Raw genomic sequence first — 15,269 nt, 5'->3', positions numbered from 1 at the left:
CTGTCAAAGCTGGAGGGCCGCTAGGTCAATGATATGAGGGAATGTTGCAGTCTCTTATATCATACTGCAGAATATGCGTAGACTGTCGGCAAGTCCAGAAGAAAGGGTTCACGTCGAGGGAGCTTTCTAGGCGGCGACGTTGGTCGCCCATAGTCGATGACAAACAAGATGTCCGATCTCGGACTTTCAATATGGTCCTGCAAGCTGCAGTTGTCCATCGTCCAGGTCCAGACTAGCAGGCCAATTCCAATCCGTGAAATCGGTGGGCACACGAAGTGTGTCGACAAGATCAGTTCCAACTGGCATCGTAGAATACACCTCGCCGTCGGCGTGTGTTTCCAGTGCCTCTGAACCTGTTGACCCCGGATTTGTGATGTTGACCGATGACGCCAGGTAGGGATTGGCACGACCGTCGAACTCGGCTCGCCACCACCAAAAACTATCGAACACGATACTCATGAACTGCTGTGACGTTAACTGGGTGTGGGAGGTGTCTGCGCCGGGTGCTTCTCACCAATCGACTACGAATATCCAAGCGTAAACCGTCCACTTCTCCATCTTCTCTCAGAAAGGCTGTTTCGCTCGAGTAAAGCTGCTTGAGGATTATCGCATACCTAGCATCAAGGTCAGTGGACAGTGTGGATCGATTCCTGACAAAGTTGATGGCTTTGAAGAATGATTGCTCGGCCTCGTTGGTGTTGATCACCTTCCGTAACCTGCTCCTCAAAATTCGGAGTACACAGAAGGCCGCGAGCAGTACCATTCGTAAATAGTAGTTTGTAGAGTACCAAGCGAAAACTTGTGTAGCATCCAGCTTTGTCGCCAAGTCGAGAACGTCCGTACAGACTGCAAGCAAGCACACCAAACCATGGGGTTTACTGTCGCTCATCGGTGAAAACAAATGAAATGCCAAGACGGAGAGTCGAGCACATGTCGATGCCAGGGTGGCTGTGATTGAGGTCTCAGGAAAACGCACAGGTAACCTGAACTCGCGACTTACTCATACTATTGTTGCCCATAACGCCTACTTCTTGGATCTGAGAGTCGAAGACGTTGATCAGCACCGAGATGCCTTTGCATTTACTGCTTTCCTGCAGATCATTGTTTTGCAGAAACGCCGCGATAGCTTTTGTTTGAAGCCGATGTATCTTATACTGGTCCAGGAGAGCCTGATCTTCCACCGAGTGTAGCAATTTTTCGGTATACATCTCCCCACAGTCTGGCAATGTTGAAAAAGGGAGGCCGTCACACGTGCTTGTGCTGTGGAAGTGAGCTTTGCACTCAGATAACGGAAATATCACGCTCACCTTTGAAATACCATCACGCAGTGAAGCCACAGACGCACACGAAATAGTTGCCCTCCGTCACTGCTACTTATTAAAACCCTCCTAAAATCCTGCTCGTTCTGGGCTTTGTGCAGACCATTTTGCACGGCCAATTGCATGGCAGCCCCTGCCAGTGCGTGAGAAGGATCTTTCCACATAGTGTCAAGGGGCAACGGCCAGAGACACAAAATGAGGATCGCTTGAATTGTCGGGATGGGATCCTGGACTTGCAGAATACTACCTGCAGTGAGATCTCGAGTTTTGGTTCCTACCTTCTGGAAAAACGCAGGGTTCTGGAAGTGACGAGCTCCAGTGCAGATTATGGTCCAGAACAAGAAAGGAGATCGTTCATAATAGCCCAAAAAGGGGCTGTTTGAAGCAAAAACCCCTGGAAGGAACGAAGCATAGTGCTTAAAGAATCTGACGAATGCGTCTTTCAGTTTGTGATGTCTCGGACTGAGAATTTGGATGAATCGGACTTACAGATTGAAGCAGGACTCCAAATGCACCATCTCCAATCCGTCCAATTTTTCAGGAGCGCCAAAAGAAAGAGGCACATCGGGAGACGTGACTACAGGGGATGTCAAGTCTCCAGTGACAGCCAGCTGGGGGCCTAGATCGCGCCATGAACGTTGGCAGCGAGCGTCACCCTCCGTCACGGTCGGAAAAGATGGGAGGGTTTGTCTTGAGTCTTGGTTCAGTTGACTCCGCAGTTCGTCGTTTTCAAGAGTCAGTTGTGCCTTCCTAGTGATCAATGAGACTTGACGACTGGAGGGACAATGCCAGATTTGGGTTCGACTAACGTCCGCACTCTGCCTCTATTCCAAGAAGTTGTGATGATACAGTCCAATCCCATCCTCGAGCATCTTGAGCATGGATGGCCCGGGTGGTCGCGTGCATTGCATTTCAGCTGCATTATAATGAGTATTGTTGACGGATGGATGAAGAAGTCGGAGAACCTTGTGCTGCCTACACTGGGTGCAGGACTTCACTCTGCCATGTTCATTGCCCATATTCACCGCAGTGCCTTGCGAAAGCATCGACGCCATTACAAGGAGTAGAATTTATGCCATCCGTGTACGAGAGAACATAACACCATGTGTGTGGAATGGTAGATTCATGAGGAAGAAGGAAGCTTGCAGCTTCCAGGGCCTACTTTTAGTTGGCGGAAAGGAGGGCTTGAAGACTCTTTGAATCCGAGCCTATATAGCGGGGAGGGTCAATAGGTGCTTTTAGTGGGGAACGCACTAGGCCTGAAGAGTGCGACCGAACGGCACTCCCGGCCGATATCGCCAGACCTAGAGTTGTTACTTGACGCTGCCTCCTATGCGCTGCGTTCCAGAGGTGCCCGGGCGGACCTTGATTGATGCTCAGGGGCAGTAAATTTACAAGCGCTCTCACTGTCTGCATCGTTTATACATCGGTCCTTAGGCCCAGGTGTCCTCCTGCCCGAAGGACGAAGCATTTACAATACGTACCTGAACTGCGGGTGACGGTCACACATCTCCTCAAAGTCCTTTTCGCTGTCAGGAACCTCTTCACTGTTCCTTGCGTACTCCTCAGCCCTTTTATCCCTTCGTGCATTCTCCCTCGACATAAGCCAGTAATTCAGTAGGACAGCCCCGACTCCGACCGCATTGAGCCCCAGCAATGTCCCATGGCCCTTGAAGTACCGAGGAGGCTCCGTATATATTTGGGTACTGATGATGCTGTAACACTGGATGAAGACCTGGCTGGTCGCCCAGGCGGTGGATCGTTTCGTGTAACCTGCGTGCGAGGATAATTGCCAGCTTGCTGCGATGATCAGGGCGGGGTAGCTACCAGCCGCGACAAAGCAACAGCCGGCAAGGAGAACAGATCTCCTTACACTTGTTAGGATCATGATGAAGCCTATCAGGGAAGTGCCGAGGCATGCCAGGATCGGGATGGCCCTTTTTTGCAGCTTGTCGGCCAGGATCGCCATGGTTGGCAGGGTCACAGCGGCGAAAGCGTATGGTATCATTGACATCAACTGAGTCCGTACTGTCGAACGATTAGCTCGACAAGGACACGTCTTGAGCCTCCCGAATTGTACTCACACCGTGAAAAGCCAAATTCTTGAATGAAAGTGGGGAGAAACGTCCCGAATGCTGCTACATTCAGACAAGGGGCTGCTATTATCAAGGCCCCGAGCCAAGTTTTGGGATCTTTCATAGCCCAAACCACTTGAAACATTCGAGGTTTGGCGTCCGGGGTATTGTTAGCTGTGTTTGAGGTAAGCAGTGGAATAGCAGTCGTCGGTAGACACGTCTCAGATACCTTGAATGGTCCGTCTCATCAAGATCGTATGTTCGGCCTCAGTACGAAATAGCCAGCTTCCTCTCTTCGCCACGGTCTCTGGTAAACTGGGCAAAAGGATGAAAACAAGCAAGCCCCAGAAAATGGTCAATACACCTTCAATGATGAAGAACCATTCCCATGAGGTCTTGCCCAGAGTTCCATCTAGGTTCTTGTCAACCCCGTAAGCGATCAGACCAGAAAAGGCGCCTGCTATTGGAGTGGCACCGTAGTACAAGGCTAGAAAGGTACCTTTAGCATGTTTTCAACTCTTTTTGGGTAAAACTCAAGAAAGTCACATACCACATCTTGTCGTGATTTCATTCTTTTGATACCAGAGCGATATGAAGACAAAGCCAGTTTGAACAAATGCTTCAGTTACTCCAATGAGTAGCCTGATGACCATGACTGGGGCCCAGGTTCTGACCAGTGCCATGCACGCCGAGCAGACACCGAAAGATATAACAGCACCTCCATATACCCAGGGCGGGCGGAAAACCCGTAGGCTTAGACTAGCTGGAAGCTCGAATATCATGTAACCCACATCTGCAAAAAGAGGAGAAGACGCTCCTGGTTAGCCAAATCATCCAGACGAGAAGGAATTCGATGGGAACTTACAGAACATCAAGAGGCAGTCATAGAACTGTTTGCTCGTCATACCCAAGTCTTTTTGAAAACCCATGACTCTCGCGTTGCCGATCGCCCCTCTGTCCTTTGGAAAAGTCAGCCTCAGAGCCTTTAATCTCCTCTGCAGGAACAAAGGCTTTACCAAGTATGCGAAGAAGTAGCATCCGGCAAGTAAAAGCACCACGGTGAGATCTTGTTTGAGTATCACCCGTTTTTCCACCTTCAACAGCATTGCTTCCGCTGGGGACGCGTGCTGCATGCCGTGTGCTTCTGATTCATCCGCTGATTTGCCATCAAGCATCTCAAGGTGCTTAGTGGGAGGTAAATTCTTTTCCGACTGGGCAGAATCCATACTTTCTCGATGGAACTGGATTTCACGGTATGACCGTAAAGAATTCGGGACGTTGGGGAGCTCTATGATTATGAGTAACGCTTTTATACATATTTAGAGCCTTCTTGACAAGAACAGCCTTCGAGATTCTATCAAAATCTAACTCCGTAGGTCAAACCCATCCCAAAATCTACTTACTCCGCGCGGGAGTTTGATGCCCTCTCGGACTTACGAAAGCCGAACTCGGAGTTCAGGTCAGCCAGCGAATCAAAGCATAGAACTTCAAGTTCAGTGGGCCGCTCGGAAAAGAAAGAATGCTGGCAGCTTTCCGACGTTTAGCTGAGCTACACCAACGATACTTTGTCAGCGCTACCGGAACAAATTGCAAGTAGAGAACCTTGCGGAATCTGCCAAAGTGTTCAGGATTATGTTCCGCGAAGGTTGCGTCCTGTATACCTCGGTGATATGGTCAGTGAAGGCAGGTACTGGATAGCGCGAGAGCCGGGCTGTTGCACATGGCTGGAGTGTCTGGTTTGCAGAGTTGGTGGTTTGAAAACGTCGCAAGAGAGTGGGATATAACCACATGAAAAACCTGATGCGAGTTTCCCTAGATGTCCAACGAACCTGGTGCAAAACGCTCCGGGATTCGTAGCTGCACATGATGTGCGTCAGGAGGGAGATGAGAATGAGGGATGCCGCGAGCGCGTAGACAGGGGAGACCTGGATAGCGGCAAGGCCAGTTTGGGAGCTGGTGTATATTGTGACGACAACTCCTAGCCCTGCATCCTCCCGATAGTGAGCAAGGGACGTGCGAAATATAATATTATGACTGCTGCCCAGATGGTATTTAACCGGGCGAAACGGATCCGGCGGATGACTGGCATCATTGTGCGTGTGTATCGTCTTCTCCTCGGTGGCGGTCTAATTTCCTACACAATCCGCCTCTGGCTACCATCAGTTCTTCAACACTCTTGGCGCTTCCAACAGTTTGCCTAGACTGGTGTGTGTTATGTGTCAGAAATAATGTCGATGGCGCTACTGAATGCGCCTAGTTTAAGACGACCGGTTTGTTCGAACAGGCATTACTTATCCAGCTATTCTCGCTTCCACTTTGTGAAATCCCCAGGGTCGTGGCGCAGGCGAATGAGAGCTATTGCTCCTGACCGAAAGCGAGCGCAAGGGGCATCGCTCAAGGCCCAATTTATCGTACGTGAAGCAAGCAAGGATACCCCTAGTGTCAAGTTTGGATAATGTGGCCAAAAGGGCAGGCTGGTCTTGTGTTTGCACCAATGATTCTACCAGCAGCCTCGCTTGGTGCTCATCGGTCTTGCTGGTAGCGGCCACCAGGTTTCTTCTGGCAAGTTGGAAGACTGCTCCTACTGCGTAGCATCCAGCGGTTTCCAGCTATGCACCTTGGAAACAGGGTTTCAGATGAACCTGACTCTATCCCGACTGTAACTTTTCATCAGTCGACCTCTTATCTTCATGAACACGCGGCGCAGAAAATTGACTTCGAGATAGAAGTTCTCAGGACGTGCAAATTCGATAATTCAGCCTGGGTGTAAGATGAAGAGGGAGCCTGAATAAGTTTGAAACCAACGTGGAGCTTTTCGAGGAATCAGACTATAGGATACTCTTTAACTTTGGGCTCGGGCTCCAGTAGCTTGCTGCATCTACGTGGCAATAACGTGGTGTGTTCTGACGACACCAGCAGCCTCATTTGGAGGCATTTTGAGCTTTCATTCTGTTAAAGTATCGGCCGTTTCTACCTTGGTCCGCATCCATTAACCTCCCTTCGGAAACGGTGAAACCATCCCTAGGAGGAGCAGACCAAGGGTACCGCTGTTAAACTACCTAAACTCCGTCTCTTTTAGCATCGCTCCTTTACGTTGAAGCTCCCTCCACTGTCTGGTACCTCACTAGGGTATGAATCTACAGGGCCACGGACTCGACATTGACTGGAGAAGAAACTAGGAAGATCAACATATGGTCCACTCAAAGTAAATAGGTGGACAACTTTGGATTATCCGCCGAGAGCCGAAAGGATAGATGTAAAAATCGATTAGATTGATGTTCTCGATTCGAGATCCGTCAAAACTTGACAAAACCACGCCACAGAAATCAATCCTCAGGAAAGAAATCAAATGTTCCATCCATGAATGCCTGATCGTAGGTCCAAGCATTAAAGAATTCGTCAAAGGGGTCGGCAATGCGTGCCCTTTCGGCGCCTGTGCCAGGGTGGAAGGAATTGAGCTTGGGACCCTCCTGATGACAAGATTCCTCATGGATGCGGAACTGCCGCAGGTTCTCCTGGCTCAATTCGTTGGACAAGACAGACGATGCCCATATGTCCACCTGCCACTGCGTGGCCAGGGACTGGGTGGCTCTAATGGCGCGATTCGCCCAATCCCAATTGGAGTTCATCTCGTACAAGCTTCGGAGGCAGACCTCGAAGCGCCGCATGGCCTTCCTTCTTCCTACAAGGTCGGCCGTTTTGAGGTCGAGAAGGTGGATGATGGCCGCCGTGAAGGCCGGGTGCACTGCGGATATTGGCATACATCGCTACAGGAGAAGAACGTCAGCGGGCAGTCCAGTCGAAATGGTGTGCGTTGGGGACTAGGGGCCAACAAAGTACACAAAGGGCATGAAGGCCACCTACGTTGGTATAATTGTCCCGGTATATGCGTAGGATACTCGAGATCTTCGCGGCGGATGCTTGACATGATCTCGAGTGGAAATCTCCCCCGTCAGGATCGTATTCTCCGCTACTCTGGCGGCTGTAGAGCACCCTGAAGAAGGGACGGTGTAACAGAATGATTGAGACGTGGTACTGGAGGCTTTATACCCGTGGGAATAGGTCTTTGTCAGAAGACCGGCTTTGCAACGATGGGGAGGGCTGAAAAAGGGGATGATTTGTGGATCATTTAGAGGCGAACTTACTGAAGCTGGTACACGTAGGGAGGTGAAGGCTGGAGACTCGACTCGGAGATCTTGAGAGTCTTGGGGAGCTCATCGAACCATTTCACCAGCCGCAGATGTGTTCGCGTGATTCTGTCAACCTTTTCGCGCTCGTCCCACGCTGGCCTCTGAGCGTAACTAGTCCTCGTGAGCAAATGACACGGTTCGAAGGGAACGTTGAAAAGGCTGGGATCCAGTCTAGCTTACAGCTGGTCAATCACTTCGGAAGTGATGATAAATATCTCACACATCTGCATGGCGTTTTCGGTAATGTGCGAAGTCGGCCACGGTTGAGAGATCCTGAGCTGTTGTTCGGTCAGACCAGTCAGAGCACGATCCTGGGCCTTGGGCTTCGTTGTGGTGATGTTGAACTCCTGGATACCCGCTGGTCTTCCCATCCCGAGACAGTAAAGCCTTGGATATGAACGTCAGCATCATATCCCGAATACCATCATCGCTGTTGTCGACGGGAGAATGGAGCCACATACTTGTCCAAGACGTAGATACCCCAAAATGCTATCTTGCGTGCCTCGACGTCCTCCTCGGAGATCATTCCTCGAGCAATGTAGGCAGAACAGTCGGAATGCAGTCCCAGGTTCATCGCCATTCTCGAGGCCATGCCAATGTACATGAACCCCAGCCCTTCTCGATCCAGCGAGGCCCAGTAAAGCCCGAGAATGCCGGCCGCCTGGACCGTCGACGTGGTCGGGGCTTCGTACTCGTGGTGAAGCATGGTTCGTGCCTGAGCCACGAGCATCTCGCCCGCGGTGTTTGCGTCGTCTGGATTGGTCCTGAGTTCCGGCCGCGAAGAATATCGCGAAGCAAACCCCATCATGGCGGTCAGCAGGAGAGGGGTGCAGAATCTGCCGTTTTTATGAACATAGAGGTCCATCACAAAGGACTCGCGCGCCACGATATACTGCCAGGAATTCTGCCACCGCCAGTAGAGCTCCAACAGGTGATCTCGAAGCTCGTCAGATGGTTCAAAGAAGTCAGGCATCGCCCGAGCAGCAGCGACTCCACGACTCCGGGCGTCGACTGACGACGCTACCCTCAATGAATGGTTCTGAATGATGCTGAAGTTACTGGAGGAACCGAAGAAGCGCAGTTCACCAGCGTCTCCTAGAGTGAAGCAGCCCAGGGCGTCGGCGAGTTCATCAACGTCTCCGTTCTCGACCGTTCCGGCAACAGGATACTCATCGCGGCCGATGTTCCCAACGGTGTCTACGCTGCCATACCTGGAGCCACCACAGAACTCGTTGCTGTTCGTCGCAATGGCCAGCATGTTTTCGAGACTTGCAATTCGCCCTTCGAGTCCCGCGATGTACGCATTGCTTGGCCGCCTGTGCAAGGCATCAGCTCGCGGCCTGGGGCGAGGGAGAACCTGAATAAAGGTAGATTACTTTCGCTTGCTCTCCGCGCGGCTATATTCACAATCATCGCCGCGATACACGCAGGCACTGCACTTGGGCCGACGCCCATCGCACTGATGAACGGGAATTATCAGTATCAGCGACTTGAACACCAGTGCATGGCGAGAAACAGAGCCTCATGCATGCAAAGCAAATTGGCGTTACGGATTCATACCCTAGTTCTCTTGGTTCGACAGCCATTACATGCAAGCGTCACCCGTTTACGCATAGGTGGATCGAACGTTCCGGAAGCCATTTCGTCTCTGCGCAGTCTATTCCTGTTTGCATGCCACTTGGTCTGACAGAGTGGACGGGGGGATATTGGGTCTTCTCTTTGTGAGTCCGATTAGGAACGGGGAGCCAAGTACAAATGTGGGATAATTCACCCCAGAAGCGACCCGAGCTGATACCTCGCGAATAGACTTTCCACTACAAAGATGGCGTCTGTCGGCGCCGAAAGCTTGACGAGCAACCAGGGCGTTGTCAATCTTGTTACGTGAGTCCAGACCGCGCATTTCCAGCCAACTTAAGCGGCCAGAATAATGTACTGAATGGCGATCCCCTTCTACCCCACCACAGCGCCTCTCTGGGGTGTCGTGTTGTCGGAAAGAGAGGAAGCCATAACTTAGAGAACGCCAGCTGGAGTGGCCTCTGGCCCGCCGTCCTTGGGTCTCGTCACCCCGCGAAGCATGAAAAGAGCCAAGGAGGATTACTGGGGCAGAGTATGAATATCCGGTCGATCATCCGGTTACGTTCTCTGCGGTCCTGCGGTCCGCAAGGCACAGGTCCGCGAGAAGCCGTCGAGGGAGGACCAGGATAATTGATATCCTGATAAGCCGGCATGTCGACTATACGGACGGACCGGCGATTGAGACTGAGCCACGGATGTGCATTTGTATAAAGGGGCGGCGGTGTTGTGTCGAGGCAACAAGAACACAATCCCAGCAAAGAGATTATGAGTTATCAAGCATCGGAATCTTCTCATTCAGATCTATCCGTGCTATCACTGCCAACACGGTCCGTCCCAGGAAGTTCTGCCTCGGAAGAACCACAGCTACCAGCACGTGAAACCATGTCGGCCTCTACTACCAACAAGACAGTCAAGGTCGCAGTGATCCAGGCCGAGCCTGTCTGGAATGACCTCCAAGGCGGTGTTGAAAAGGCCATTGGTCTCATCAAGGAGGCAGGGAAGAACGGAGCAAACGTTCTCGGGTTCCCTGAAGTCTTCATTCCTGGATACCCATGGTAGGCGCTTGGCCATGACCAGTCCAGAGCTGTACCGTTACTAAAATACTAGCAGGGCTATCTGGTCACAGTCGGTCGGCGACTGCGCGGCCTTCATGGACGAGTATTTCCGCAACTCGCTGGTCAAAGAATCACCCGAGATGGACCGCATTCGAGACGCTGTGCGTGAAGCAGGCATCTTCATCGTGCTGGGCTATAGCGAGCGCCACAACGGGAGTATCTATATCGCTCAGGTAAGTAAGACTTCTGTCACAGGTATTGACGACATAGTGTGTGTGCCTGGGCTATGTAGGAACTAATTCTCTCTCCATCTATAGTCCTTCATCGACCCAACTGGAACCATTGTTCACCATCGCCGTAAAATCAAGCCTACCCATGTGGAACGCGCATACTATGGCGACGGGCAGAGCGAGAGCTTGACGACCACGGCAGAAACCCCCTTTGGCAGGGTTTCCGGCCTCAACTGCTGGGAGCACTCGCAGCTCCTACTTCGCTACTACACCTATTGGCAGAACACTGATATTCACGTCGCCAGCTGGCCGCTGATCTGGGATATGCCGCCGGACGGAAGCCCATGGCAGTGGCACATCACGCCCGATGCGTCGAACCGCTTCTCGCAGGTCATGGCCATGGAAGGCGGCTGCTTCGTTATGACGGCGACCCAAATCCTGACGGAGAAAAACAAGAAGAAATGCCTCTTGGACAACTACTCGTACGCCCGCGCCCCCGGCGGCGGATTCAGCATGATCTTTGGCCCAGACGGCAAGGAGCTGGTGAAGCCGCTGGACCCCGGTGAGGAGGGGATCCTGTACGCTGACGTCGACCTGTCTGCCCGCGCATTGGCTAAGCACAACCTGGACACCGTCGGCCATTACTCTCGACCAGACCTCCTCAGCCTCCGAGTCACCAAGCACGGCGAAAAACACCCCGGCACCCAAGTCCACTTCTTGGAGTGAGTTCTGCGGGAGTCGTCGCTTAGCACAGGGAGGATACGCGGGGGAAATTTGACCTCAGTGGGGAGACTGGAATGAAGACCGAGAGCTGACAGTGGCATGAATAGTAATCGAGTTGTGGCTATCATCTGAGGTAGTCTAGCGTAAATTTGAGATTCATCACAGCGTTCAGGGACAAGATAAAGCAGTCCGGAGAGAATCCATAGCAGTGAGCCCTTCGTGCAAGTGTGTAGTTGAGATGCGAGACGTGGGGTAAAATGTCACCAGCATCGCAGCAATGTCACCAGCATCGCATCACCAGCATCGCATGCAGTCCTCAAAAGTGGCGCGTTGAAACCCCAGTACATCTCACGTCTCGCCGTAAAGAGCAAGAAGATGTCGGACAGAAGCTTCGCTGAGAATGAAGGAGAGATCCTTTCTACTGGCTGAAGCCGGGGGAGACTTCTGGTTAGTCTCACCCACCTTCGGAATTGTACTTCCTCCTATTGAATGGGCGCGTTAGTTCCATTCCTTATCTTATCCTTGAGCCGTCGAGTCGTCAGATACCTCTCCCGATATACTCCGCGAGGCCGTGATAGGAAACGAAAGGAGGGAATGAATAATCTAGGAGGGCGAATATTGTAGGCAGTAGCAGCATAACTACATACTATGCTATATAGAGAGGAAGGAATTTTTTTCGAAAATTTCCACATATCTCAAGGCTAGCAAATCACAGCTTTTCTCCTTTTGGGTACCCCTGATATTAAAACCTCCATCACACAGAGTCCGTTTGCTGGTGCCCCAGATTTGCGTCCCGGAGTTCATACGGCCTGTGCTTTGATGGTATCTCCATCGAACTCATCGTCTCTGAACGCTTCGGACAGCAGCGGCGAGTGTGTTCCCGGCAACAACTCCCAGTCGAATTGAGGGAAAGTGTTGCAGAAATCATTCATGTCGGGCCAGAGGTCGCTCGGTGGATTCTTATCGTCAAGGGCCCGCACGTCTTCCGGGCCCATGCTGGACCAGGCGTTGTAGTCGAGCAGCGTCCACATGAACTCCTCGTCGTCGCTACATATCAGGGTATGGCCCAAAGTGTTCCATGTTGAGGCAGAGAATTTGTGCGACTCGCGAATCAACCTCTGGAGTAGCGACAGCTGCAGATCAATGAAAGGCACGGGTAAGTGAAGTGCACGAAAGACGCCGGAACTCGACCATTGTGGTTTGGATGTCAACTTACGGCTACAGGGGTATGATTCCACCATTGACCGAGCCTCGCCAGGAAGGCCACATTCACCTGTTGAATGCTGTTTGCCTCGGCGTGCATACTTTCAGAAGCATCGTGCGGGCACAGTGCTAGGATACTCCCGGCAACGACGGCCGCATAACTGTAAAATGCGACGAAGGCCCTGCAACCCGCTGCTTGTGCTGCGTCGATTTGGAGCACAAGTTGCTTGGCGTGCTCGTACGCCGTCTCAAAACTGTGCAGGAGAAAGCTGCTGGGAATTTGGCCTTGGAAATTCTTGAGCTTTTTGTTGAGCAAAAATGGATGGTATCTATTAGGGCTCCCGTCAGTACGTTGGAAGACGCACAAAGGTCCGCCCAACAGGCAGTCAAGGCCACACTCACAAGATACAATAGCAAAGATGGAAGAGCGTCTGCGAGAACACTAGAGGACCGAGTGCTGGCTGGTCAATACACCCGTCGATGGAGAACCCCTCGTGGATCAGCTGTTGCAAGGGCTTCTGCAGCAGGACGGATGGTTCCAGGCATATCAGGTTTGACTGGGTGGCGGCCAGGTTGGACCTATGGTCCCACGGCGGAACTGTGTCCTTGTCATCCACGCCTTGTAACATGAGATGCGTGGCCCGACCGAGCACACTGGCACATAACACAACCAGCGCAAATGGAGAGTTCTTGACCGATGGAAGCGACTGTGGTGCCGTGAATTGGTTCAGCGTTGCGGCGGATGTGGAGGGTTTCCCGTTTCGCCACGACAATTCGTCGCACGGGAGTGACAATTGGCAAGACGTCTCGAGGATGGTGGCGGGATGCCCGCGACCGCATGACGCGAGTCGGTCGAGGATATACAAGGACCAAAACACTCGACGGCGCTCTTCCTGGCTTTCAAAGGGCAATTGGTCGGGTGGTTGGAGCATAAGCTTCATGTTCTGGGCGAGACGGATAGCGATGCCTATCTTGACCCAAGCTGAACCGTGGCGGGCTTTTCCAGCTGGCAAAACAAATTGGCCTGTCAGAACAAACATGACGTTTAGGAGGAAGGGTGATAGCTGGAAAACTTACCGGTAAAATCGAATATTGATAGAAGAGCGAGAGTTTGTACGACGTGGATGTCGGTGTTGTTTTCCGCGAGATAGATGTCGCCGATGATTCTCCAGGAGCTACTCGCAGCTTGGGCATCGAGCCCCTGCCGTTTTGTCGACACCTGCCCGTCGGAGGAGAACCGGAGCGTCGTCGCGACCATGGCCAACAATAGGTGATCGGGGAGTTCATGGTTGGCGAGGCTGCGACGGAAATTGTCTTCGTGGAAGAATGAATAGGGTCGGTTGTGGCAAAGCTCGAAATAGATATCGACGAGCTGGTCAATCACGGGGGATCGAATGAACCGGAAGAGGCCTTCCTCGCTATCGCCACCTTGCTCCAGTTCGGTCTCTTCACTGGTTCCTGAGCGGCATAGACGCTCTGAGCCCAGCGAGCCATACGGCGACGTTGCGGAAAGTGTTCGCTCTCCGCTTTGTGAGAAAAGGAGCCCAAGCATTTTCTGTTGACATTCAACAATGCTGCCACAAACAAGCAAACGTAAGCCTGTCAGCACGATGGCCGTACAAGGGACAAGGCATCGTCATAGCCTTACCTCTGAATCTGAGCTTGAAGTTGCGAGATGTCCTCCTTGAGGCTCATAAAGGTCTGGGAAAGGTCATCCTACCCGCCACCACAACACGTCAGCTCGTCTGCAGATTGGCGCAGAGAGTGGTGATCCCCATACTCTGCGATGCACTGATCGCCTCTCCGCCGATAAATTCTCGCTTCGATCCGTGCGAGCAGGTTCCTTGCTGCTGTATTCACAGTCTGACGACATGTTAGCCATTCTCGAGCCGGCCACCAGTGTTTCTCAAGCCCATCGTACCTAAGCACAGACGGCGACAGGTTGTGCACTGAGGGCGGTGGCCGGAACAACGTGCTTTTCTTCTCCTGAGATGACATAGTCAGCCTTGGGTTGCTCGATACCTTGCAGCGATCACGCCTTTGGCCCAGAAGACCCCGGAGCCGGAGGGAAGGGCGAAGGCTGAATCTGCGGAGCCTTACCCACCTGCATGAGTTGCAAGCCAGATTGATGCGCCGAATCGGCTTGAAGACTTTCTGGCCCTCGTCGCTGTCGTCCATTTCTGGGTGTAATTTAACCTCGACACCGGGACTGAGGGAGTTCTTGAATGGGAAGTTTGTCACGATCGAGCAGGAGATACGTCCTGCTCATATGTCGGCAGCCAGAGCTACCCCTCCAGCCCATAGATAAGGACTCGATCAGCGGGGAGGGAGCACACGAGTCTCGAGGGCGAGCGGACAGAACCATCACTTTACCACCACTACCACCACCACCACTCGGCGGCGGCGCGAGAATTGACAAAGTGGGGACCGGGTATCAATTATCCAGATTCTAGCTTCGGACCCCTGTGTCTCCTGAGTCCCGCGTAGCTGGACCCCGCAATTCCAGGGCGCCCGTCCTATTGCGCTATCCTTTGGCGTATCGACATCAGACGCCCTGACGTCGATTCAGAAAAGGCGAGCTTCTTCTGTCCCCCGCTTTTGCAGATCTCATTGTTCCGTAGGAAATTGTCTAAAAGGTACATGGGTGTGATAGACATCGAGGAACAAACCACGCGCCGAGATGTTCAGACCGGTGGCTTGCCAGGGAGCTGTACTCTACGGAGTAGAGCTTTTAGACAGAGCCAACAGGGATTCGTCGAACCTCTGTTACGCTCCCTGCCCTTTGATAGAGATGAGGATGATCATCACAAGAACAATTCCTCACATTCCCGAGCGTCGTAGCGTTAGCATCCTCACTCTCGGAGGGAATCGGCTAAGCTCGATTAACCTGAGTGACCAC

General features: G+C 52.3%; 4 protein-coding genes across 4 annotated transcripts; 1 reads left to right on the top strand and 3 right to left on the bottom strand.

Moving 5' to 3' along the window:
* Positions 1 to 186: 186 nt before the first annotated feature.
* On the bottom strand, positions 187 to 4,620 carry PV08_00503 (uncharacterized protein; the record flags this gene model as incomplete). The annotated part of the gene is made up of 11 exons (XM_016374868.1): positions 187 to 462; positions 515 to 948; positions 1,001 to 1,260; positions 1,308 to 1,745; positions 1,809 to 2,069; positions 2,804 to 3,347; positions 3,404 to 3,568; positions 3,624 to 3,881; positions 3,945 to 4,187; positions 4,260 to 4,353; positions 4,411 to 4,620. The coding sequence occupies 11 exons, from the start codon at positions 4,618 to 4,620 to the stop codon at positions 187 to 189; spliced, it is 3,183 nt and encodes a 1,060-aa protein (XP_016240144.1).
* A 2,100-nt stretch (positions 4,621 to 6,720) lies between these two features.
* On the bottom strand, positions 6,721 to 8,842 carry PV08_00502 (uncharacterized protein; the record flags this gene model as incomplete). Its single annotated transcript, XM_016374867.1, has 5 exons — positions 6,721 to 7,161; positions 7,259 to 7,436; positions 7,540 to 7,695; positions 7,765 to 7,971; positions 8,046 to 8,842. 5 exons carry the CDS (start codon positions 8,840 to 8,842, stop codon positions 6,721 to 6,723), a joined length of 1,779 nt encoding a protein of 592 aa, XP_016240143.1.
* A 1,199-nt stretch (positions 8,843 to 10,041) lies between these two features.
* On the top strand, positions 10,042 to 11,170 carry PV08_00501 (uncharacterized protein; the record flags this gene model as incomplete). Its single annotated transcript, XM_016374866.1, has 3 exons — positions 10,042 to 10,214; positions 10,270 to 10,447; positions 10,532 to 11,170. The coding sequence occupies 3 exons, from the start codon at positions 10,042 to 10,044 to the stop codon at positions 11,168 to 11,170; spliced, it is 990 nt and encodes a 329-aa protein (XP_016240142.1).
* Positions 11,171 to 11,967: 797 nt separating this feature from the next.
* PV08_00500 (uncharacterized protein) lies at positions 11,968 to 13,922 on the bottom strand (the record flags this gene model as incomplete). Its single annotated transcript, XM_016374865.1, has 4 exons — positions 11,968 to 12,300; positions 12,384 to 12,699; positions 12,773 to 13,376; positions 13,448 to 13,922. The coding sequence occupies 4 exons, from the start codon at positions 13,920 to 13,922 to the stop codon at positions 11,968 to 11,970; spliced, it is 1,728 nt and encodes a 575-aa protein (XP_016240141.1).
* Positions 13,923 to 15,269: the final 1,347 nt, after the last annotated feature.

This window comes from Exophiala spinifera, assembly GCF_000836115.1.
Source record: "Exophiala spinifera strain CBS 89968 unplaced genomic scaffold supercont1.1, whole genome shotgun sequence".
Taxonomy (NCBI): domain Eukaryota; kingdom Fungi; phylum Ascomycota; class Eurotiomycetes; order Chaetothyriales; family Herpotrichiellaceae; genus Exophiala; species Exophiala spinifera.
The sequence above is the reverse complement of the archived record's forward strand: the minus strand, read 5'-3'. Positions and strand labels throughout refer to the sequence as shown.